This window comes from Athalia rosae, chromosome 1 (assembly GCF_917208135.1).
Source record: "Athalia rosae chromosome 1, iyAthRosa1.1, whole genome shotgun sequence".
Taxonomy (NCBI): domain Eukaryota; kingdom Metazoa; phylum Arthropoda; class Insecta; order Hymenoptera; family Athaliidae; genus Athalia; species Athalia rosae.
This window is the reverse complement of record NC_064026.1, coordinates 31138862-31164894: the sequence shown is the minus strand read 5'-3', so window position 1 is coordinate 31164894 and position 26033 is coordinate 31138862. Positions and strand designations below refer to the sequence as shown.

At 42.5% G+C, this 26033-nt stretch overlaps 2 protein-coding genes across 12 annotated transcripts in view; one reads left to right on the top strand and one right to left on the bottom strand.

Moving 5' to 3' along the window:
- LOC105684182 (agrin-like) overlaps positions 1-18420 on the top strand; it is a 237606-nt gene extending 219186 nt beyond the window's left edge. For 7 of the 10 annotated variants that reach the window (XM_025746565.2, XM_048648849.1, XM_025746566.2 and 4 more), the window contains 21 exons: positions 2571-2786; positions 2973-3214; positions 3770-3956; positions 5937-6034; positions 6879-6993; positions 7253-7489; positions 7654-7947; positions 8089-8238; positions 8326-8586; positions 8695-8841; positions 8939-9175; positions 11593-12042; positions 12151-12490; positions 12575-12802; positions 12897-13519; positions 13612-14023; positions 14105-14358; positions 14443-14539; positions 14783-14890; positions 15090-15264; positions 15366-18420. In XM_025746565.2, coding sequence (XP_025602350.2) covers positions 2571-2786; positions 2973-3214; positions 3770-3956; positions 5937-6034; positions 6879-6993; positions 7253-7489; positions 7654-7947; positions 8089-8238; positions 8326-8586; positions 8695-8841; positions 8939-9175; positions 11593-12042; positions 12151-12490; positions 12575-12802; positions 12897-13519; positions 13612-14023; positions 14105-14358; positions 14443-14539; positions 14783-14890; positions 15090-15264; positions 15366-15623 — 5129 coding nt within the window. In that variant the 3' untranslated portion in view covers positions 15624-18420. The remainder of the gene's footprint in view (positions 1-2570; positions 2787-2972; positions 3215-3769; positions 3957-5936; positions 6035-6878; positions 6994-7252; positions 7490-7653; positions 7948-8088; positions 8239-8325; positions 8587-8694; positions 8842-8938; positions 9176-11592; positions 12043-12150; positions 12491-12574; positions 12803-12896; positions 13520-13611; positions 14024-14104; positions 14359-14442; positions 14540-14782; positions 14891-15089; positions 15265-15365) is intronic. The other 3 variants (XM_048648846.1, XM_048648848.1, XM_048648847.1) reach the window with 3 other exon arrangements.
- A 1280-nt stretch (positions 18421-19700) lies between these two features.
- On the bottom strand, positions 19701-22581 carry LOC105684206 (actin-binding Rho-activating protein). Of its 2 annotated transcripts, none has more exons than XM_012397388.3 (4): positions 22308-22581; positions 20477-20607; positions 20129-20378; positions 19701-20028 (listed from the first exon to the last, which is right to left on the bottom strand). In XM_012397388.3, exons 1-4 carry the CDS (start codon positions 22323-22325, stop codon positions 19918-19920), a joined length of 510 nt encoding a protein of 169 aa, XP_012252811.1. In that variant the 5' UTR covers positions 22326-22581; the 3' UTR covers positions 19701-19917. The 2 variants fall into 2 exon arrangements, with proteins under 2 accessions (XP_012252811.1, XP_012252812.1); XM_012397389.3 differs by lacking the exon at positions 22308-22581 and adding an exon at positions 21409-21588.
- Positions 22582-26033: the final 3452 nt, after the last annotated feature.

The following is a 26033-nucleotide window of genomic DNA, read 5'->3' as shown; positions in this document are numbered from 1 at the left end:
AGAGGATAACTTTTTCGCGAGACACTCGAAATCTTTACCAATACGTGTTTGTACACATGACGTATTTTATACATGCAGGTAACTGCCTAGCAGCCTTCTCACGCCTGAATGTCCCGAAATAAGGGCACGATCCTCAACCGAAATGGGCTCAACTAAATTCTTTCACCATCCAAGCCCCTGCCGAGCGCGTGGTTACATCGCGTGTAGGTCTCGTGCACGTGTACGTGGGCGTACCTTTTTATCGAAGGACTTTCAGGTTTTTTAGCTGCGTCCAACTACCTCAGCGAAGATCGAGGCGGGTACCGCGCGAGGTCTCGTGTCAAGAGGAGTGCGGATAATTTGGAAATATTATCTTTAAAAATTTGTCGAACGCGACGGTACGATTCGAAGTGGAAATTCCGCGAAGTTAAACGTTGCGCGGGACGTACGGTTCGATTTTCGCCGGTGACTCGAAGGGGGAGGGAAGGGATGGGGATCGAACGTCGTCTAGGAGACCGCGGACCGAGAAAGTGTTGGAAACGAGAAGTCGTATACATATAAGTAGGTTAGCCGGAGCGTATGTCACCCGGAATTACCCAAGGAGCTGTTAAAGTCGTTCTATCATTGCTCCCCGGACGTCGACGGGTGGAGCGAAGCAAAACCGTTAGATCTAAAACGCTAAACCACGTACACCTGATTACGGTGCGGAACTAACGCCAGTGTTTCTTGCTGCTGGAAAACCTCCGGCAGAAGCGAAGTCCGCGAGGCCGCGATGTCGTAAAACGGAAAAAGCTCTTTGCCTAGCAGTTTTGCAACAAACTTTCTTCAACGATTCTTTGACGCGCTGCGATGCAGCGGCGCCGGTGCCACCTTTATACACGCGGGGGTATTATAAGAACCTCATCTCCGTCTAGCTGCAGTTTTTAATTATTATTCTTCCGGGTTTTTTGCCGCTACGGTTTTCGTCCGTCTGGATACGTCGCGGAATTTTTCACCCGAATCGACTCGGCTTACGCTAATTTGTTAATTTCGCGATATATTATGCCGCGAAAAGGCAGAGCGAGAAGATCAAAGGAATGGATGATGCGGATCAAAAGTCGGCTTGGCGCAGCTGAGGGAAAATTTCGAAAGATTAGCGCGGAGTCTGAGTCGAATAATTCACAACTCGTTGATGAATAACTCGGTACCCCAAAAAGACTCGAGAGTAAAATCTAAGGACCGTGGAATTCATTATCCGTTGACGTTGTTGCCCAGATTCGGGTATTTTTTTTGGTACACCCGTTTTTCGTTATTTCTTGTACCCCGTGACCAGGTGGAGAGCTTTTTTCCGCGAATCGAACCGGTGGGAGAAAATAGTTGGCGGTATCGTTTGAAACCGGGGTCCTCGCCGCTGCTCATCCTTCGGGAGAAATTATGCAGCCATGCAAAATGTGCCCGGAACCGAAGGAAAAATAAAAGTTGAAGAAAGAACGGAGCTCGAACGTACGGTGTTATATACGTATAAACTGTGAGGAAAAGGAAAAACAATGGAGGGAAAAAAAATTAAATAAAGAAAAAACTTGAGGGGTAACTTTAGAGATTACGTTGAATTCGCCGGGAGGAGGGGATGACTGAAAAATGGAAGAAAGTATAAAAAGTGAGAAGTGAGAGAGAGAGAGGAGAAGCGAAAAAACGAGGAGGTGGGTATATATACCCGTACGGAAAAGCTTGGCAACGCTTAGTGCCGGACTTGAAAACAATTGCCTTCTGGCGAGGCGGGAATTTTAAACACAGTTTTATCGTCAACTTGAACGTTTTAGCTCGGATCGCCTTGGGTAAAAGAAGCAAAGTCGTTTACTATTCTTATACTGCAGGGCAAATGAAAAAGTTCTCCGTACGTCGGAACGTGGGCTGCACGGAGTGCATAATTTCCCTTCGAAATGTCGCGTGTAAGTTTCGATATTTGAGATCGTAGATTAACCAAAACAGGAAGTTTGCTTCCGTTCGCTGGTGCACTCTCTGCGTAAAGTGGTCGGTTGAACTCTGCTCTGTGCGGCGGCGGCCGTGGCGGCGGCGGCGCGGGTTAGCTGACGAGGCAAGTTTTGGAAGAGGTGTTTCTACGGGGTTAACTCAAGTTACAGTCCAGCGAAGCGGCTAAACTCTATTTCCCTTCAGCTATGCCTCGACGATACCACCTCGCACCCCCGCGCCGGTTCGTATCGAAAACGAATATCCAAAACCTCCGAGCTGCTACCGGTAGGGACACCCCTTCCCTCCGTTTCTCGGATCCGAAGATCGCTAATGGAATTCCAGCAGGCTTCATTTGTTGCGAAATTTTCTCGACTCAAAGAAATACCACCACGTGCTTCGCGTAGCAGGCGGTAACTTTACGCAACATTACCCTAACGCGGTTCGTGTTGTACCGGCTTTAGAAAAAATCGAAAAGTCTTTCGGCATAACTTTTTCGATTCTCCGTCCATCCGCCGACTCCGAGAACGTCGCTAATTGCTGCATGATGACGCGATATTCCGTTGCTCGAATCCGAGTCGATTCAATATCCGATTGCGCGTGGTCCGAATTGCCGGAATGCAGAGATATTAAATTTGTTTCAGATCCGTGTGCGGGAGTGGAGTGCGTCGAACCGGAAGTATGTCAATTGGATGGTTCGAGGCAGCCGGCTTGTAGATGCGGTGAACAGTGCGGTTTAGAATTCTCACCGGTTTGCGGTAGCGACGGTAAGACTTACTCGAACGAATGTAGCCTTCGTCAGGAAGCTTGTCGCTCCAGATTACCATTGAGAAAAATCTACATCGGTGCTTGCAGCTCCGGTAAGTATCGCCAATACCGATCCTTCATCTTCAAAGAGTGTTTCCCCCGCACATACGTATACACATAGCGCGCTCAGCGACGCGCCGAGGCGTTTTCTCTAAATCGATCCTCCCCTCCGACACCCTGCACCTATACATATACACACGTCTCTCCAGCCAACCCTTTTTATTTCTTCGATTCCAAAGGAATAAACCCCTGCGACGGTGCGGCATGCGGGTCTTATCAGCAGTGCGCTATCGACCGGTACGGAATCGCCAGGTGCGAATGCGGCCCGGAATGTCAGCCGATAATGAGACCTGTATGCGCCAGAGGCGGATCTACTTACACATCATTTTGTGAGATGAAACGTCAAGCTTGCATGAGCAAGACGAACATCGATCTCGCCTACACGGGAGCCTGTGGCTCCAGAGGACCTTGTTCCGAGAAGGTAGACGATCTTCAAAACTCCGAAAATTAATATCAACGAAAAACTTTTGAGGAGAAAAAATTTTCAAACTAATCAAAGACGTTCCGAAGATTGCCTTCAAATTACCCCTGTCATGATCGTTGTCATTATCAGGTGAAAAGATGATTAGCCGCCCGTGTATTTTAATTAGCGAAAGCGTACGCGCATCGTCAAAGCTAATTCGAAAACGCGAACGAGCTTCGTCAGACGCGATGTTGTTTAATTTTGATTTTTTTTTTTTTAGTTTTTTTTCTTTTTTTTGTTTTTGTTATCGCGAATCCACGAACTCCAAGGGCAGGAGCAGCCGGGAGACACCGAAAATCGGTGTAATCTCGAGTTGATTTTTAATTGCGACATTCTAACGTCAACCGCATAGCCTGTCCAAGTGTCATTACCAAAGTTTATAGTTGATATTCCGAAGCAATTCCGATGGTAGTTGGTTTGTCGGCGTTCGAGGACCACCCCTCACACCATAATACCTGGTTATCCAACAACTATGTTCAATTTCCAACTAACATCGATGCATCTTCAATCTAGGTTTGTCAATGGGGTGCTGTTTGTGCGGAAACTGGCGATAGCGCGGTCTGCGAATGTCCCACTTGTTCGGCCGAGTTTCAGCCGGTCTGCGGCGATGACGGTATCAGTTATGGCAACGAGTGCAAACTTCGCCTGGAGGCTTGTCAACATCGTAGAGAAATCAGAGTTCTCTACAACGGATTGTGCAGTAAGTATTACACCACGACGTTTCCCTCGTCTGCGAACAATAACCTTCTCCCACCGCGAAACGCGCGACGAAGAGGGGTGAAGAGATTACGATAATTCGAGAAGTCGATCTTGCACTCGAAAATATATTCAGAGAATTTTTTTTTTTCGAAAATTCGAGTACCAACGTGGTGGGAAATCGACGAACCGGTAGTGCGTGTGGAAGTGGTAGAGTTCGGAATTCTTTTGTTCGAGTTTTTAATATCTGTTTTTCCGTCAATTAAAATATCCGGTTCTCTGAAAATGTCGCTCCTCTCGTTAATTAATACGGAAGCGTTGTAGGTACATTAGGTAGGTACATACCGTACGGGTTGGACGGATCGTAAAGCGTGCAACGAGAGTGAGTCCGTATTGTGGACGTAACGGGTGGTTTTATTCGTACGTACGGGATAGCGAACTGCGTGTTGCAAGAACGATAAAATAATACTAGAACGCATAATAATTCCATTGTTTAATGTAAAATGCGAGGAGAGTCTTTACCCGCGTATGTAGCGAGGCGCACTCGACTATACCCCGTTCCCCGTTCCCGTACCCGCTGGCGGTTAAAAAGGACGTCCAACATTTATTAAACCGTCAAAGCAAATAATCTGCCTGGGATGTGTACAAGCAGATGGAATTCTCAACAACGCAGTGTGTGGGGAGGGATGACCGATTTAACTACGGCATATAAGCGCCCCGCGGCGGTCGGGGTGAATGGAAGGCACCGGGGCACCTGGCATGGTTCATTTACAACGCAAATCGTACACGAACGCACGCGTACACATAACTGTAACCATCAACGGGCGTATATGTGTCAACCGTTGAATCGCAAGGTATTTCAGAAATCGTTGGAATTCGTCCCTCTGAATTCTAAAATATCAGCGAGTGGTTGGCTGCTGCAGTAATGATTCGAAATTTTTCACCTTTTTGTTTCCTTTATTTTATTTGCTTTTTTTGTTTTTTTTTGTTTTTCTTTGTTCCTTGAAATTTTTCATTATTATTTTCACGCCCTTTCACAGTGCGCGGAATCGATATCGAATTGTCTACCCGTTTGAAAGGGAGTCCGATTTTTATTTTTTTTCATTCCACGCGCATTCAATCCGCACGGCGTAACGGTTGAAATAAATTACAATCATCGAGTTAGAATTCGAAAATCCGTTTTCGGATTTTTCTCCGAATCTCGGAAATTCTGACAACGAGCCTCGCAAGTTCCGACCTTCCGGGTTCCGATTGTGTACAAATTTTGCATATACTCGATCGGGAATCCCACCAGGATACTCGGGTGAGTGTCCCGAGGAAGATGTACGTTTGCTCGACTGTACACGTACAAACCCAAGGTGTGCGGGTGTAGTTGGGAATACGGAGGCGAATGTGGCTTCGTGCATATCACGAGTTTCTCTCAATAGGTATACGGACGTACGTACACGGATAGGCGTATAGATGAGTTGCTGCCCCGGAGGCATGCAGCCTGCATATGCATGTGTTTGCGTCACCGCGCGTATGTAAACGGTATCCACCCTCCAGAGATTCGCACTGGATTTCAATGAATTCTAAAGATAACTTCTCAGCTTATACGACGAGCCTCGGTTCCACTCCGCTAGTTTCTAGCGACCTCGATCCTTGATGGCTGATGCCACCCTTATATCATACTTGTAACTATCCCTCTAGGAAACTACGACTTACTTTTCAAAGATCTCCACCCGTGCGAATCATCGAGCGTTCGCAAACTAATCGAAAACACGTACTACCGATTCGGTTCAAAGAATCGAGGGCAATTTCTTCTTTTCTTTTTTTTTTCTCTCCTCCCTTTCTTTTTTCATACCGTTCTTTCTTCCGATCAATTATTCAACCACCCGGGGGTCATGCGATAATCGATAGCGTAACGCTCTCGAAACATCGAAAGTTCGCTTCGTATAAGTTCAGCGCGATTAATCAAAAGCACTTTACTCAAATCCTGTTTCAGATGGCTGTGAGAATAAGAAATGTGAACATTACGCCGAATGTGACAGCGACAGCGGTGGCGAGGCCAGATGTATCTGTCCAAGAAATTGCGACAATGCGGTAAGAATACCTCCTTCTTTCATACGCCAATTTATCTCGAGATTTATATCCTCCGACCCTCAACCGCGCGAAAAACCATTTTCTATAGGAAAAAAGATTTTTGTGGAAAATCTGCTCCGACTGCGACGAAATATTTTAAATCTAAATTCTATTTCCCTTGATTGGAATCGCTAGATTTTAATACGCTGTTCAACGGCGGGGTGAACGATATTTAGTTCGCGAATCGAATACGTTTTTCAAAAGCTTCGAAAGCGTCGTTTTACCGTTCGTCACGTCCGGTACCGACTGATATTCGTTTATCATCGGAATAAATTTTGAGTAAATCATCTCGTATTCTCCGAAAGTATCGGGGCGGTCGTGTACGTCGCTAAAACGATTCCCCGAGCGCCTCGTATATACCCGGGTCCGATTTCGCTGTACACGACTATTTGTACGGTCTATAGACCGCTACGTGGTTTCGCCGTAATACCAACGGCAGAAAAGGGGCTAAAGAGCCGGGGTAAAAAAAAGTGCCTCCAAGAACTATCGAGACTCCGAATAGCGCCCGGAACACGATCCGACGAGTCAGCATCCGCGATCCTGGCGAAGAGTAAAACGACGCATTTGGCCAGGGTAATACGTGGCCACCGACCCGCAGCGACGGTTCAGCTTTTCCACAATTTTTCACTTTTCCCTCTGCTTTCATTTTTATTCCATCGCTTTCCGTCTGTCTCCGACTATTTCGGACGAGCAAATTGTTTGCCGTACGTCCGGAGGCTCGTGATCAACGATCAGATTTTCAAGAATCGATGGAAATATCGTTACATGGAATGTTTTTCTCTGTTTTTCACCCTCCACGTTTTAGGTCGAGACTCCGGTCTGCGGCAGTGACGGAATAACTTACACCAGCGAATGTGCGTTGAAAAAGGCTTCCTGCACATCTGCAACACTTATCGTTGTCAGTTACAAAGGAGACTGCGGTAAGCACCTGCAGCTGAATTATCTTTCTTTCGATCACATCACGATATTTTGTGGGGTAAAATTTTTTTTTTCACCTATTACATCATCGAGATTGATACCCGCTGCAACGCTAAAGCTCGCGAGAATTTACATCACGTCTGTTTCACGTCGTCGGGAGAAAAGAAAATTTTTTTTTCCAAACACACTCCGTTGGAGTAACTTTCAAATTAATTGTACGGCGAATCGGCACGAGTGTAAAATGACGAATTGATTACGCAGGACTTTGTTCCGGTGTTCACTGCGACCACGGAGCACGGTGCGTAGGCGGTACGTGCGTGTGTCCAGAAATATGCCCTTCCAATGACACTGGTGAACCAGTATGCGGTAGCGACACCAAAACCTACCCTTCGGAATGCGAATTGCAAAAGGCAGCTTGCGACAGAGATCCGGGATTGCCGGCCCTGCACGTTACCTTTTACGGCGACTGCGGTGAAAAGTCTCCCGTAGCGGCATTGAGTAAGTTTCTCACCTTTCGTTCCTTTTGCACAGGGACGAGAAAAAAAAAAAAAAAAAAATACATGAGTCGGTTCGTATGATGATCTCAAAAGTCATTACCGTTGCGCGAGCTTGAATAAAAATTAACCCGTCCTCACTAACCGTTAACAACTCGATGTGATTAGCCACAATGTCAACTGCACCGGTAACCCGACTGAGCACGACAATCGACGGAAGTAGTAACCAGGAGCGGGAAGCGTGTCGGGATATCCACTGCGATTTCGAAGCAACCTGCGAACTCGGACCGGATAAATTTCCGAGATGTAGTTGCCGATTCGATTGCGGAGCTATATCAGCTGAAAATATGAGACCTATTTGCGGAAGCGACCTCCGAACTTACTCTTCGCTTTGCGCTATGAAAATGGAGGCCTGCCAGAGACAACAAGAACTGAGACTCCGACCACTCGACCTCTGCCAAGGTCGGATACTCGCCCAATCTCCCGCTGTTTCTAACTCTATTAAAATGATTAATAAATCAAAGATGTCAATCGCTCTTAGATATGTCACATCATTGTACATTTTGGAATTTTGGAATTTATTATCAATTTCATCGCGAACAGGTATGGAAGTTCGTCCTTGCAACGGGGATGCTCCATTAGTGGATTCTGACGGGCGGGAATACGATTGCGGTAGCGGCCCTCAACGAAAGGACTGTCCAAGTATGAGTTACTGTCATCAGACAACGCGTTTCGCGCGTTGTTGCAGGAAAGGTGAGACAGGATTTCAGATCAGGACGACGTCGATTTCGCTGTAAAACGTGAAGAAAAAAAAAAAAACCATTCATTTTTCTCTCATAGCTCCAGGAATACAAGTGCAGAAATGTGCCGATTCCTGGCACGGTTGTTGTCCAGACGGAAAAACTGCCGCTCTAGGTCCCGAAGGGGCCGGTTGCCCCAGTCTTTGCGGTTGCAACAGGCTCGGAAGTGTCGGTGATACTTGTAATCCAGAAACAGGACAATGCGAGTGTAAGCCAGGCGTCGGTGGTCTAAAATGCAATCGATGCATGCCCGGGTTTTGGGGACTCCCGAAAATCAGCGAGGGTCATCCGGGTTGCATACGTAAGAACTGGACAAAAATTGCACTCGGATTCTCGCCACAGGATCTTCGAGATATCAAAATTCTGGACGGATTTAGTAATAATCATTTTTCTTTAATTTTTTTCACAGCTTGCGGCTGTTCGCTCTTCGGCTCGGCCAGAGAAGATTGCGAACAGATGAGCGGTCGTTGCGTTTGCAAGCCCGAAATTCAGGGTCAGAAATGCACGATCTGTACCGACCACAACAAAGTTCTGACACCCACCGGATGTTACTCAGGTACTTTAACTTTGAATAGGACCGCAAAATCTTCTTCTTTTTTTTTATCTAACACCCACCCCTCCGAATTGTAAAAACAATGGACTTGGTATCGCAGCTGATACGATCCCGCCGATGCCGCAGTCGTGCGAAGACCTGGAGTGCTACTCCGGTGGCCATTGCTCGGAAATCGGAGGACCGCATTGCGTCTGTCCATCTTCGTGTCCTTCCGATGTACCGTCAGTTCCAGTTTGCGGTAGCGATGGTCAGACGTACGACAACGAATGCGAGCTACGACTCTACGCGTGTCGTCACCAGGCGGACGTTGTCACTCAGGCGTTTGGACATTGTCGAGGTGTGTTCACGGAAAGAAATCCATATCGATCCGGTCCCTACATCCTACACTACTGAATATTAATCTTGAAAAGAAAGAATCACAGAATTTTTCCCTTTCATTGTCGTATTAAACATGCTATATACTCATCGTTGATTCTGGTATAATTCCGTATAAAGTATAATGTGTATATGATAGTGTAAATGTTAATTAGGAAAGAGGGGAGAAAAAAAAATTTATCTCCAGAGTCCACTTGTATATCCATGGTGTAAATTGGTGGAGAGAAAAAAAACCCATTAGGGATGAGGTAACCCGTTAGGTAGAAATTTGAAATCCTGAAACCTTTGTATCATTTCCAACCTGCAATAAACGCTGACCATTTTTACTAATAATGTATGAATTCACCCGATCCTTGAAACCCTTCGGATTAACTCGCACTAGTAATCCGCTGAATTAATAGATGACCCTATCAATCCTGCTTTCATTTTCCGCACCGTTATACTCGATCGTTTATTTGCCGAGGTTTGTATAATTTCCCGCAGGAGATGAGGAAAGAGAAAAAAAGAAAAAAAAAAACTTTATTCAATCAATCGGTTAGATTCAGTTGTCACCCGAAGCGCGACGGTGATTAAAAGTTTCTTGTTAAAGTCGTTAACTAATAATAGACCGCGGTAAATAACGACCTAAATTGCTTACGCGACGTGGTATACGAAGCCGGATGCAGTTAGAAGTAGAGGTATAAAAGGAAAAAAATGGGAGAGAAAAAAAAAATTAAATAATAAGAAGCAAAAAGAAAGAACAAATCTTTGAAGTACGGAAATCTGTTCAACTTCGAGGAGATTCCTCACTCGTCTTATTTTCTATTGCCGATGTCGCTTTTCTTTCGTTTCTGCTATCGTCTAGGGAACGAAGACGGGGCGACGGAAACGCTACGAGAGGAACGAGGAGCGAAGGGACCGAGTCAATCTTTTAAAAAGTTTTTCAAGTCTTCTCCACGGTGCAAGTTAAACATAAATTAGATTACGAAAGGCATTTGGTGCGCGGTGCTTCAAAGTTAACCTGCTCCACGAGTTTTGTATTTTCTATTAGCTTTTAAAAGTCCTTCGACATAGGCGTGGGTACGAAGAGATAGGGAGAGGGGGGTGGGGGGTGGGGGTAAGGGGAGGAGAAAAAGCTTGACGAGGAGAAAATGAGAGGAAGTACTTTTCATTATAAATAATGTATCGTGTAATTGGTGGGAAGAGATCAGTCGCAGGTTACGACCAAGATGGGATTTCTGATCTCGAGGGTGGTCTCCTTCCCATTAATGGGTTAATTTTATTCCCGTTTGCTTTTAACATAAACTCGAAATCTTCGGACGTTTATCGATTCGATCGCTGTCTGTCCCGAATGAATTTGAATCGCGTACCTGATTATCAAGAAACATTTATTCGAATCTCGTCATGGGTAATATTTGAAATCGGAAATACACGTGACGATAGTGGGGGTAATTTTTGAACCGGAAATTCACTTCTTCGTTATCTTCCTTTCGCTTTTTGTTTCTTTCGCTCCGAATTGCGCTGGAACAACATCGCTTCGATTCTCCTTACTTTATTACTTCTTCATCCCATCAAATATGCTTGTGTATCTTTTATCCGGTGAAGATGATTATTTCCGAGTTTCGGCAAAGAAATGGATACGAGAAACTAGCTTGAAGAAAAACAGAAATATCAAATAAATAATAAAGAGTAGAGAAAGTAATGGAAAATTACTTAGAACTAGAAAGTAATTAAAACCGCATCAAACCGTCTTACCGAGTCGTTTCTTTGGCGCTGTGAAGTCGCCCTATTCAATTAAACAGGATGATCCTTGAAGAATTTATCCCACAAAGAGCACCTCGTATTTTATACAGACTCCGGTAGCATATAACTCGTCGACTCCTCTTGCTTTGCGGGGGAGGATAATAAAGTATTCAGTGTCCACTTTACCAAACAGACGGTGATTCCAAATTGTATTTCCGTCAAATAATTCATACACATCCCAACGTCATCTCGTACGTTCCAACCAATCAACTTAGATAGATGTCGTACTGAAATTATTTCAACGTCATATAAGCCCGAGACGCCCGAATATCCGATCCTCCTATCCTCTCAACTAGCTACCTTGAAAACTTCATTAGCCTAGTCAGACCTAATGGAGTGTTTGTTGCCACGTTCCATACAGAAATAGGGACACCGTACATGATATTTCTCGTTGCGATATTCCCCCCCAATTCAACTGCGTAAACTTCGTTATTAATCCAACGAGTATACTGCCATCGCTAATGGGGATATAAGACATGTTTTAACGTCAGCAGTAGATCTATGTACATATTTTAATAATTCTTGCCTAGCGTTAAAACGCCGAGCTTGATACACAGATGATTAATTTATACCATCCCCCCCCCCCACCCCCCACAGATGATCCCATGGTGAACACAGATTTTCCGGTAAAACGTTTCACGGCTGTCCAATACACGCAACCAGCAGCCGCTATTTCACCCCTCTCGAAGTCGACGCGTCATCTTCTGGTACCCGAACCAGATTCCAGATACTATTACACGCACAGAGCTCATCAGGAGACCATCTCCATCGACAGAGACAATTTGAAGCAAGGTAGATTGATGATTTTCAACTTTTCGTCGGGAAAATATGGCGAATTGAATTATTCACATCAATCTCTGCGTCACGTTTTAGGGGTGGCTGCAGCTTATCGGCCTACTCCAGCAACGATTCGTGTCGTTACGGCACTTCTTGGCGATTTATGTAGCGACGACAAGGATTGCACAATTCCTAACAGCGAGTGTATAAACGGAGGCTGCATCTGCTCGAAGGGTTACGCGGAGACCAGCGACAGACAGGAATGTTTCGGTCGGTGGTTGAAACGAGACGCCTTATTCCTAGTCGAGGATGGAAAAAAAAAAATAAATAAATCGTTCCTTCTCGGTACAATTCGAGATAATCACTTTCCGTTTTCAGCCAACTACGTTCCCGTCTCGCCCACGGAGGAGTTTCGAGCCTGTCTGTCTTATCCTTGTCACATGTCATCGACGTGCGTCGACCTTCCAAGTGCGACATTCGTTTGCGTCTGCCGACCAAATTACACGGGTTTCTTGTGCGACGAGGAAATAGACAAGAGGGACTACGATCTTCCCTCTTTCGACGGCAAGAGCTTCGTCAGAATGAATCGTCTGAAAGCTTACCACACCTTCAGCATCGAGGTGGAATTTAAAACTTACGCGGAAAATGGTATCATCCTTTACGATCAGCAGAAAAACGACGGCTCGGGGGACTTTGTTTCGTTGGCCATCGTTGGCGGGTACGTACTTTCAGATCGCCTGATCGCCTCGCGTACCGCGATTATGAAAAAATTTATTGATTAATTGATTGTTCCGCTCCGCAGTTACGTACAGTTCAGATACAATCTGGGTAACGGACCGGTCGTTCTGACAGCGCCGCATAAAGCGACGATGAAAACTTTTCACAAAGTTACCGCAAAACGGTACCGCAAGGACGGCGTCCTGATATTCAACAACGGCGACGACGTGACCGGGCAGAGCGAAGGAATGCTCGAATCCTTGGACTTGAATCAAAATACTTTCATAGGAAACATGCCTACGAATCATTCAAAGTAATTCGATTGTTCAAAAATTAATTTCGCCCGAGATCGGGAGAAGGTAGCGATCTTTTTCAAAAAAAAAAAAAAAAAAAAACTTGTTTCGCAGGGTTTACGAGAACATAGGTACCAGCCACGGTTTGTTGGGTTGCATTCGGAAGCTCGAAATAAACCGTAAGCTGATCGACCTTCACGTTGGCCACGACAAGGACGTCCTGGAAACTTACCGTGTGAAAGAATGCGGGGAAAATCCCTGCGCCGATTTGCCGTGCCACAACGGTGCGACTTGTCAGCCGATCTTCGAAGAGGATCTCTGCGACGGCCACGAGTGTAAAAAGAGTATGCCGAAAAAGTGCAAGGGAAAAAATTGCGGACGTAAATTGGGGAAGGGATTCGTCTGCAAGGGGACCCATTGCGCGCCGATGAAACAACGAAGGTCGAAGAAAAATTCTGTGAAACGATGCGCCGGAGGTAACTGCGACTTTGACTACGACCTGGAGTACGACGACGGATTTACAAACAATTACGGACCAAGCTACGCGGTTGAGAAGTACGAAGTTCACGACTACAAATGCATTTGCGCACCGCAATTCACCGGACGACATTGCGAAGAGTCGTTAGACCCCTGCATGGGTGAACCTTGTCAGCACGGCGCGACTTGTGATATTTTACCACAGGGTGGATACGTATGCAAATGTCCGCCGGGCAGGACCGGACAACATTGCGAAACTCGTGAGTATCGCGTTCGTCGACTTTTTTATATACCCGGCGCGAGGAATCCGGCGACGGATTAATCCACCCGTTTCTTCTCGAAATTTTCACAGTCGATTCGGAGCTGAACGAACTGCTGGTTCCCGAACTCTCCGGAGACGGTTTCCTGGAGTTACCGTGTCTCGAGGGGGTGGCCAAGGTCTTCTCTATAGAGTTATGGTTCCTGTCCCGAGCTAGCGATGGCCTCTTGCTCTACAACGGACAGCTAAACAACGGAAGGGGTGATTTCATCAGTCTGAATTTGGTACAGGGAAAACTCGAGTTCAGATTCAACTTGGGAAGTGGCATCGCTAACATCAGCTCCCCGGATCCCGTCAGCTTGGACACGTGGCACTGCGTCCGTATCAGCAGACTCGGACGGGAAGGTCTTCTTCAATTAGACGACGGTACCGTCGCCAGAGGTTTATCCGGAAGTCCGTTGACCGAATTGAATTTGGAGATGCCGTTGTACGTCGGTGGCGTGAAGTGAGTTCGCTTTTTTTGAAATAACGCTCGAATAACATTCCGTATTCTACATGATTTTCGTTGGCAATTTTTTTTCATCAGACACTGGCACGAAGTTCACAAGCTGGCCGGCGCCTGGACCGGACTAGTCGGGGCGATTCAGAGGCTGATGGTCAATGGAAGAACGTATCAAAACTTGGCCGTTAATGTTACGCAACACAATGCGGTGATTTACGATGGTTTACCCTGTCCAAGCAACGAAAACCCTTGCCATAATGGAGGCGTTTGTTTGCCACTGTTGAACAGTTATTTGTGCAAGTGCGTCAGCGGCTACAACGGTCTTCATTGTGAATTTTGTGAGTCTGGATATGATTTTATTTCGGGATCGTAGAACGAACTCGTTGGTCGCAATCCCTGAGATGAATTTTTATCCGTTTCAGTCACCGGGTACGACATTTCGAGCAGTGAGATATCCGAGAAACCCGTCAGATTCAGAGGAGACAACTTTTTACAATTCAAACATCGGTACGGTAGAAGGTAAGCGAGAGTAACTCTGGATTTAGTTTAGTAGCGTTGGCGCAAGGTATTCACTTGGAATTTAAACCGAACTTGAATTTCCCACTGGCTAATGATAAAAGTTTGACGAAACTTGAACAAAACTCACCGCACGTCAACGGTGTAAATTTTAAGTAGAATCGGTGCAGCCTAGACTAGCAAGTTTAACTAATTGTAAGTGACAAACCCGCGGCTAACTTTTACTAACCAATTTCAACGCCGCAGTCCTAACATCACTAACACAACTTATGGAGAATATTTCGAAGAATCGTACTCCGAGTACGAGGCTGACGAAGACAACGACTACGAGTATGAAACTTATGATTACACAGAGTGAGTTTTCTCGCAAATCTATTCCTCAACAAGCTTGTAGATTTATATACCTATATGACACCTTACACCCTTATTTTAACTAACCGCGGCGACGCCACAAATCACGTGAAATCTATTCGTCTTTTAATCTCCGAAACACTCCCGAAGTTTACTTTACCCACGAAATTCGAGTAACTTATCTTATCGTCGAACTTTTCAGACGCAAAGGACAGCAGTCGAATAAATTTGAGTTGAGATTGAGTACGACTCATCCTGAGGGACTCATAGCCTGGATAGGGAGAGGCAAAGCGGAACATTTGGCATTGTCTTTACAGGGAGGACACGTCGTACTCTCTTACAAGAGTAAGACCGAAGAAATGACTTTGAGAAGTCAGGTAAGATAAACATTTATCGAATGTTTCTCCGCGAACCGTTAAAATTATTCGACTACTTGATATCCGGCCATTTGTTTTTTTTTTTCTCTCTCTCATTTCAGGGAAGAGTGGACGACGGTATTTTCCACCACATAAAAGCGTCACGACGGCGTAGAGCGACGATAATTCAAATCGATGAGCTACCGCCGGTTAAAATCTCTACAGAATCGACGCTGCTGACGACTAACGGAAAACTTTTCGTCGGCGGTAAACCTGGGCACGAGGGAGTAAAGGCCTGTGTCACGGATTTCGTAGTGGATAAAAGGCGGCTGCAACTCGCGAGACGGAAGATAGGATTTTGCCACGATAACGACGTATGATAGTGCGAAATCACCGCGAAACATAAACTCAGCTACTGCAAGCTCTTCATCTCGTCTGATAATTTATTCGGAAATCCTCCGTTCGGTACGATGGTGATTTCAGATATTCAAATGCGAGGTAATGAGAAATTATAAAAAGTATTATGAAAAAACCAAATTAAATTCCTTCGCTCGGATTATAAAATTATTACAAGCACCACTCGCGAAAAGCAACGTACTTGTCTTTTATACTCACTGCGTTTCCATCTCACATTTCGCGACGTTTGACGAACGATACATTTGTACCCTAGCCGCAATTTTCTTGTAACAATTTTACAATCCAACGAATCTTACGCGAGTGCGTATTTAATCGAGGTAAATGAATTTTAAAAAAAATTTTTAAATAAATGAAAAAAAGCAAATAAAAGATAAATTAATCAGTGGAATAAATCGTGCTAGCTGCAGTGTGTGCTCAGCGTTTTCCATCGAAAGACAATAATATATTTTTAAGAATTAATGTCATGAATTTAATACGTAGATAAAAAAATAAATGAATAAATAATTGAATAAATATTTAGAACAAAGATAGTTCATCAAATTAATTTTAAGTATACATATATACCAATATATTGATGCCAAGACTGACTAATAAAGAAATAGAATCAGTGTTATGTTTGAGTGTCGGTAGAGAGATTTAACGTTGTGACTTTGAATATGGAAAAAAAACGAACATTATCATATAATAAGTATTTAGAAGAGAAAAAAAAAAACAATTGTTGATTTATGCCAGTAGGATTATATTATAATATTGTTTCACGTAGAGAAAGGCTTTTTATAAACGGATACAGAATAGATCACATTCCATTTGAAGGACAATTTACGTAACAGATTATACGCGAATGTAATTAACCAAATGTATGAGACTTGTTAGTTATTCATGTCCAAGGAGCATTCCAGGGAGGTCAGCTAAAATCTAGTTAACACGTACGATTGGCCACAAAGTTCCATAATTTTTTCGAACTGCAATCGACGACTCTCCGAAACTGAAAACTTTTTTTACTTGACTTCCCTTCAGATAACGATATACACAATTATTTCGATAGATTTAATGATTTGCGAGATATTGATAGCACAAAAATCGGCACAAACATGTATTCAAGCATAAATGTGTCCCAATAGTGTTCATTTCTACCGTCAGTTCAAAAAATAATAGAAAAAAAAAAAAAAATTGTCCCCAACGTTGAACTCGTCAATGACAATTCGTTGACTCGTAACGAAGAAATTTTTTTTTCCGGATGTGTAATTGTAATAATTTAAAATAATCCATCTGCCCATTTCGTAATAGAAACATCACATGTTCGATCGTATCCAAGCGAAGGCTGTAAACCGCGTCAGTCCAGCGATCAAGATCGAGCTTAACTTCCGTTTTCATTATCCGCTGACTATGAAATTTTCCTTTATTCTTCTTCAGCCGATTTTCTCGTTTGATCATCTTCTCTTTCGAATAAACGCCATACGTGTTACTGCCCTCGCTATATCTACGATACTTACCGTGAATCGTCTGTAAGTACCCCGATAATGATAGCAACAATAATGTTAATAATAACGATAAAATTAATAACTGTAATAAAATAATTGTTCAGAAACCCTGCCGGAGCCCCTAAACCGTACACACGATGTTGTATGCTGAAAATATTTTCGTGGGGTGATAATATTGTATACGTATGTGAATGATAAATAATAACATAATTGTAGTTTAGGAAATATGAAAAAAGGAAAGAGAAGAAAAAGTTTCACTTGTAGCTCGATATTACAAGCGTTTTGACGTCATTTCTTGGGTCATCAACTCCGATAACTATATCTCACCGACAATGAGAAGTAGAAAAAAGAGAAAAGATTGATCTGTAAAATTTCTTATGCGCAACCCAACGTGATATCGGGCCTTATAAGTTTGAATTTCGTTAGTTAGTAATAATGAGCCATGAAAATGCATGTATGAATCACTGATTCTGTAGTATAAATATTGCAAAAGTAATGTGTTTATAGTAGAATTGTAAATTGTTTATGTTTGAGATCATAATTGTTACGAAAAGATAATGAAAATTCAAACATTGAATTATATATTAACTGGGTCTGCTACTGAACGACGAGATTGCTCTAGCTTTTTCAGAAAATTCGATTCACGAGCTTTTTTTATTTGAAAAAAATGAAGATATCGATTCTAAAAGGATAGAAATACATGTTGATAATTTTATATACTGGATTAAAGGGAAAAAAAAATATCAGAAGTCCGTCTTTGTAAATTGAATGGTTGTTTCGAAAAAAAATTACGTTGAAGACGTTACCAAGGAACAAAATAATAATAATAACATAATTGTGTCATGAAAAAGCTATCCAAAATGTCGATTAGTAGCTGACCGTGCAACAGAATGGATAATTATACGTATATTATATGATAAATAGATGTAATATGAATTAGTAAGTGCTGTATAATAAATAATATAAAAATCTCATCTGATGACAAGGCGATAACTGCGTAGCGTTAAAAAAGGGGTACGCAGTGCGAAGAGAAAAAAAAGGGATGAAAAGAAGAAGCATTCATTAAACCAACAGCGAACTCGAAACTAGTATATCGATAATAATAAATCAACGATAGGCGAAAAAATAATAATAATGGTTAAAATTGGGCATAGATGGATAAAATTTACGTGTACCTATACTGTAATTAAAATAGTGGTCAGTACAAGGCCTCGAGTACTTATACGTATTTACGTGCATATGTATATTGTGTGCATCAAAAGGTTATAAAAGAAATAAACAAAAAAAAAATGAAATGAAGAAGAAAAATTGGGCGAACGAATAGAGGAAAAAATAAATCAATGGTACTAACGTCGATATCATATACTGTAACTGGGGTAATGTTATATACTTAATCATACAAGCAATTCGACATATCCGTATGTATGTGAGGAAAAAAAAGGAAAAAGATTTTTTTTGCGTCAAAAATAATCATGACCATATCCGAGTATCTTGGGTATTTCCCAACCCTGATAAAAAAGTAAAGTAAAAAGAAAGAAAAACGAATATATATCATCGTTAATTACATATCGCACGCTCGTATGGCCAGTATAATTGTTATGGAGAGATGAAACTATTATCAAATTATATTACATTATATTATAATTATTATATTATTACATTAAATTACAATTAAAAATTACAATTACAATAATACTTAACATAAAGACCTTTCTCGTATCGCTTGCAAGGCTGAAAAAAAAAAACAGTTAAAAGGAAAAATCTTTTTCGAGTGAGTTTATTGGGTCGGACTTCTTTTGAGAACGATCAATCGAAGTTGCTGCATCGTCAAGGCGAAACAAAAATAAAATGCAAAAAAAGCACACGACAAAAACGAGATACATACTGCACGAAGAAAACTGTCGGTCTAAAAATTGATCGGAATGTTATTAATTGTGAAGGCAAAAAAAAAAAGATTGATAAAACGGGAAAGAAGAAAGAAATTTAACTTTAACGATCGCTGCTCGTACACCCTTATAATCATATCTGTAAAGAAACTGGAACTCCCCTTGGCATACCTATAGCAACTATACTCTGGTACGGCAACGTTCGTCAAAGTTTTTGAAAAACTTTATTCTTTCAACGACCTCAACCTGCGAAAATCTTTATCGCCAAGCGCCGCAATTAATTAATTTTTTACTTTAATACCATCTTACTGTGTCCATACTGTCTGAGACCTAATTAAATTAGATATATATAAATATATTATATACTATAAATATATAAATATTATATTACCTAACGAATGCCCATTGTAAAGTGACTGTATATATAATTATATAAATTATGCGATTACCTTAACCTTCGTTCACACGGCTCATTATTATCACTATAATCATCGTCGTTAACATTATCATTTCCTTCCATCTATAATTTTGGTTCGGAATTTCTAAATTTACATCCTTTCGCGCCAGGATTCTGCCGTTTACTCGTCGCGTCTCCCTTTTCCCTTTCGTCTTTTCTTCCACGTAAGGTTTGAGAAAAAAAAAGGAGGAATAAATGATTTTTGAGGCATTGAAATTTGTATAAATTCATTTATTACTAACCTAGACCAGTATTTCTACGATTCTCATATACAATATTTACATCATCGGCTCACGTTCCAGTCACTCTCACAAATTACAAGCTATCGGTTTTGATTATAAATAAATGGTCGTTTTTGTTAGTGAAAAATAGAATATATATAAATATATATACGTATATATGGTCATAAATTGTTCCATCCAACGTCCCTGTGTTATAATTTTTCGGCGTCTATTCGCTGTTGTTCTAATTCTTTTTGTTTGAAGATTTGCCTGATTTCCGCCATTGGCTTCGTCAAGAATATCGGCACGTCGTCGTCCCTTCTCTGCGAATAACACGAAGAAAAAAAAAAAGCACAAGTTAGCACACCGATCGATTCTATGGCAATAGGCAGAAATATTTGAAGCTCCGTTGTTTCTCCTCACCTGAAAGAGACACTCCCCTTCGAATTCTAATAGCTTCTGTTTTCTGGCTCGCAGCAGGAGTCCCACGCACTTGTCGTTTACGTACGTGTAGATGTTGAACAAATCCCCGAAAGTGATACCCTTGATCCCTGGCTCGTCTTTGCAAGGCGTTCCGTTCTGATTTATTATCTCGCACAATTCAATGATCTCCTTACTGATATGGGCGAATGCCTTGCGACCACGAATGTCCGACAATGAACCAGCGGCTGGTCTGAAAATGGATGAAATGAAAATGGATGAATCGGTAAGAATATGGTTTTTGGATTCGATAGAAGTTACCAAATTTATATCTCCGTAGTCTACACTCACCTTCCATATTCTTCTTTTGAGAATTTCGGTCTGGGCAAATTCAAGCCAGATGTGAAGGGATTCTTGGCTTGCGTGCTTTGGTGCTGAGTGGCTTGCTGATTAAACATGGCCACTTTGTCGCCCAGAGAGTCCTGGAACATCGCGAATTGGATAAATTTGAATGGTTGTTCATTTTCAGATACTGGCTAATCGATGAATACGGAAAAACGCAACTATCGTAACGCCACTCGTCGATCGTCGTTCGAAAATAGCTGATCGCTCGTTGACTAAAGAGTTTCTATTTCTTACGCGAAGATAACGCGGTATACACATCAAGTCGAGTGGAAGTTTGATTAAACTAAGTATAGATTTATCCCCGGATCGGATCAGAAATCCGAATGAGAATAAGTTCGTGAGTGAATCGTTCCATCGAGAGCACAGAGCTTACTTTACCTCAACACGTCTTTGCGAAGCTTTGGAAAAAGTATAACTGGTGCATTTCTTTAAAGTTTCTTCAACTGCAGTAAAAGTAACGACGCATGCAGCGAGGAGCTTTACAGCTGCCTCAGACCCTCGAGGGCTTCTAATCTTAGTCTCTAACATTGACCTTTCATCCACGTTCTATTTTTCGAAAAATGCTCCGTGTATAAGCTACGAGACGAGGAATATCGTTTTTCTCGTACACATAATGTCTTTTTTTTTTTTTATTCTAATCGTGTGAACTTGACGACAGGAGCGTTGTACACGAAGTTCGAAATAGGAGGAATTCCCAAAGGTCTCCGAGATCTTGACTACCGTTAGAAAAATTTTCTTCTGTCAATTTCGGGTTTCTAATAATAATACGTACGACCGCGAGCCTGTTGGAAAGTATTAGCGCGACGAGCCGATTCAATCGTCGACTCGAAGTCGTTCCCCTAAAAAACGCGGTGGAGTTATTTAAAAATTTTCCTTACGTAAATCTCGGAACGAAGAGAAAAATATAAAACAGATGCCGCGCTCTTTTGTACCACTAGAATATAATGGGCTGAGACAAATTATAATAATAAAATATAAAGGAGAATAAACACTGGCGGCATCAGGTTGTCGAATGTCGCGGAAGACGCAAACCCGCCCGTCCTGGTCTACCTAATGAACCAGGAATGTTGGACCCATTCCAAACGACCGGGCTGGCTCTAACGTTGTCCCTGACCATAAAAGCCATCTCCGTGGCACCTTGACAACGGTCTGGCCAAACTAATCTATCTACGCTTCTTCTTCTACTTCTGCCCCTTATGCCATTCGCACATTCATACCTACGGCACGTGATACGTTACGGCACGAGAGTTGGAGAAAATTTCGCGCGCGAAATGACACGTCGCCGTGGTACAGGTATTTGGAAACGTAAAAAAAAAAAAGATCGCCTACATCCCGGGGCTAATTTTCGAGTATCGTCGTCTTCGTGCGAATTTCCGAATTCCTCGAAGCTTGAATGGACCGTGGTGAGACGAGAGAAGAAGACCGAAGTCAACGGCCAACGAAGGTCTGCACGTGGTCAAATTCCACAACAGAGTGCACATTTCTGAATCTGCACGAGAATCGACCGAGCTCTGCCAATATCAATCGACTGATACGGACGTAAAACATCTTCAACGTATACGATACCGCGTTGCAAATATCATATCCCAGTGCCAATAGTTGCGTGAAAATTTACTAAATTTGCACCCCGACATTGTTGCTATAGAAAAATTTTGGCAAAACTAGATAGCAAATGATCACGTAAACAGCTATTCAGTTTTATTTGATTTTACTTTGTTCAGATTTAAACAAATTTTCGAATATCCAACGAAAAAATTAATTCAATGGTTATACTCACGAACATGACTGAGGACATCGTTCTACGTCACTGATCCTTCACCACACGAAAAAATGAATCGGTAGGTATAGAAAAACGAAAAAAGTGAATATAAAGATGAGTAATACTGTTCGGTGTGTATAAAATTATTTTACAAGGCACTTGTGGGTGACAATTATTTTTTTTTGTAAAAAGTAGATTCCTCGGACGTTTTTTTTTTTAATAATTTTTCTAGAGTAGCCGCTTCAGGACTGTTGCAGCATCGTTGCGTGCTTAGTGAGTAAAGACGTGAAGATGCTGTGCGTCCTTTTATAAGAACGACCAGCGACGTCAAAAATCTCCCCCCAAAAACTTGCACGAGTTTCCTTCTCTCTACCTCACAAGTAAAATAATTCTGGTATAGGTATGTAGGTATATTTATAACCACACACACAGACGGCAAACGTCTCTACGTCTCTTCTGCCACTGATGGTAGAGCACCGAACGCCAATTACGGGCCATCGTACCACGCGGATTTCACACCAAAAGGCAAGAAAACCGGAAGTAACGCGGTCAAAAATATAGACAATTTTTTTCACGGCTTTCCGGATCGTAGTTTTTCGATAACTCTAGAGACACGTGCCGTAACGTCGCGCCTTGTCTGAAAAAATATCGTTGACGTAGAACAAGCTTATCAAAATCCCAAAGGAATTTCCAGACACTACCTCGTGATCAAAAATAACCAAAGCTTACCGGCCGTTATGGCGCATCTAACTGGGCATACTTTGTCTAATCGTTTATTATACTCCTTTTTTTTCTATCTTCTAGGTGATATATCATTCAGTGTACATATGGGAATCAATCCTGCGAAGGTTGGATTTCAGAATGCATGCTTGCAGCTATAAAAAGCTCAAAAGCTGGTAAAATTGGCGGGGGTGAAAGACCTGTAGAAAATGTAAATGAGAAGTAAAATTAAAAGAAATGAATGATAGAAAGAAAGAAAAAAAGTGGGAGAATTGGGAAAACAAACGTTGAGAATCAGATGCAAATGCGTGGGGCGTTGATTCGTTCAAGGTTCGGCTAATTTTAAGCGTAGATCGTTTTTAGGGTGTACTCGCGGTGTAGATTGTGGAATTCGAAAACATTCCGGAGTCAGAAGGTCGCGATTTTCGCGTCCAATTGTCCGGCCATGAGCGAACGGGATGTTAAAATTTTGTGTTCAGCATATCGCGAATATTACTCATCAACATTCGCTATCGCGGGCGATCGGAAAACTCCGTTAAAGGCTCGTTCATCAGTTTCTGTAAATAAACAAATTCTTCTGAACGGAGGCGGCGGAAGTACAAAATTAAATCCGGTCCACGCCGCCAAAGTCTCAATGAACGTATGACGTAGGGAACTCTGAAGACTCCCTCCGCGGCTCTGACGCTAATGATGCATCTGCAATTTATTATAATTGCGCCCGCTGAACCGTTTATTATGAACCACAGCGGTCACTCGTCGCTCGTCTATTGTCGTTCCGATCTTAGAGCAAAGGCGATTGCGGTCGAGCGCAAAAATTTATTTTCAAAATCACTCCGCGCCCCGGGGGAAGTTCAGACTTTTCCTCGACTTCTTTTCCGTTTGTTTGTTTTTTGAAGATCGTTTCGTATATTGATCTCCCCATTTTTCATCTAAAACGTTATAGAGGTTTTACGTGTTAAATTTTGTTTACTTGTAAAATTCGAACCGCCCGTCTTTGTCAATGTACGCGACGTTTTTAAATAGATTTTATAATTGTGAAATATATATATGAATTTTGGTGAATTTCGACCGGCGTGAATATGTACGATACAACGCATTATTTATGTGGTAGGCATGTAACTAGGTACGTACACGTTGATACACTCCACGTGTCAGTTGCAGGCGATAAAACGTGGGGGTCTAATGATCGGGAAATTCTCATATTTCATTCAGTATCCTCAATTATTCGTTTATATTATCGTCGCGTTAGTCCGGAGCATCAAAAGCGCGAGAGACTGATAATATCGTCGGGATTGAATTATCGACGAGACGTTGACGCGCTATAATTGAAACGGGCACGAAGGTTCGTCCAAAAACAACATCGTGACCCTGAAAATTCCTGCTTTCAACTCTCGCGTATAATAGTTGACCGCCATTTTTAACTATTTTCCTCCAAATAAACCCACGTCCCGATGGAACGACGACGATAGGGGGAGAAGGGTAAAAGCTCCCCGGAGTAAACATCATCTGTAATGTTGATCGCAAGGCGACAAACGACAAAAAAATAACAACAAGTTCGACCCGCGATGCGACAACTGAAGTCGAAGACTCAGATCGTAGTACGAAAAATTTTCTACGATCAGCACAGTTTCCTCGTTTCGCAACAATCACGCGCAGATTAATAATTTTCCGATATTTTCCGTGTTAATCGTGTGAATGAGGTATGCGTGTACGTGTGAAAACGGCATTGTTCCAAATTTTCGCATATTGTAACTGCGTTGTTAAGTTACGTAACTTTTTGTAATATAATTTTCGTATATGAAATTTCTTATTTAGCACAATAAGTTAGCCAACCTGCACCTTTGGCATTTGTGACTGTTTCATACATCGCATGTATGACAAATACATTCCGCTGCTGGGGAAGAGCTTTTTCAATTGTATTTTTCTAAGACCCGCCCAAATATATCTATATGCATCTTCGAAACCGCATGGATAAATAAAAATTGGATAGCGGTCCACATTTCGTTCCGCTTACAAATCGGATTGCACTCAAATTTTCCGATCGCTGGAGTATCTGGGAAGCTTGAAAAACAAAAGGAATGCGCGAAAAGAGAACGACGCGGGCTGACCACCACCCGTCTTCTTCGTCACCGTTACTCCGTTTCGTACTGACGTAATACTGCGAAGCTCGTAACGCGTTGGTTATAACTTTTTTTCACACATTCTCACTCCTCTCTTTCTCCCTCTTTCGCTGAGATGAGGCTAAAAAATCGGAGGACAAAATTCTTTTCAACGTCCCCAGAGCATTACCTAACGCAACAACGCGATCGCTGGGTGAATTTCCACGTGCTAGATGTATAAATAATTCCAGCAATCAGCGGGACGCCGACGTGCGTCGCGTGCTCTCATCTAGGTGAGTATCGCTCTTCTCGGAAAATTTTCCGAATCCATTGAGGCCGGAGATCCGATGTGGGTTTTCGCGAAGAAGAACTTCGAACGCGTCACAGCGAACGTCGACCGCCGCGTCGCTTTATTATTGTCGTAGGCGTTGTCGGAAAACATGCGTGGATGTATTGCTTCTCTTCTTTTTTTCTTTTTTTTTCTTTTTGTTGCTTCTTTCTATCTTACGTTTTCGCCGCAAATCCACACGTTAATGACTGAACTTCTAATTTTAAACAATACGTTTTGTCATTAATAACCTTTTTCTTCGTGACCCAATGCGAGCGTTTGAGTCATCCGATGGAAAATAGATGGAAAATCAAACGAGGGTTGTATGGATTTGATGCTATCTCGTTTCGCTTCGATTGCCCGACGTTGATCGGATGGAATTGTTTCTTTGTAACGTTTTATCGTAATAATGGAAAGTGTCGCAGGGGTGTATCGGTGATAAATAAACAGGTGCGGCGGTTTATTTGGCAATAGTTTTTGGGAGCTGAAGAGAATCTCGAAGTAATTAGGCGAGGCAGCAAGTCGAGTCCGTCTGATTTCACAATTCGGAATTCTATACTGACTCATCATAAACCACGGACATGACATCCTGGCGTA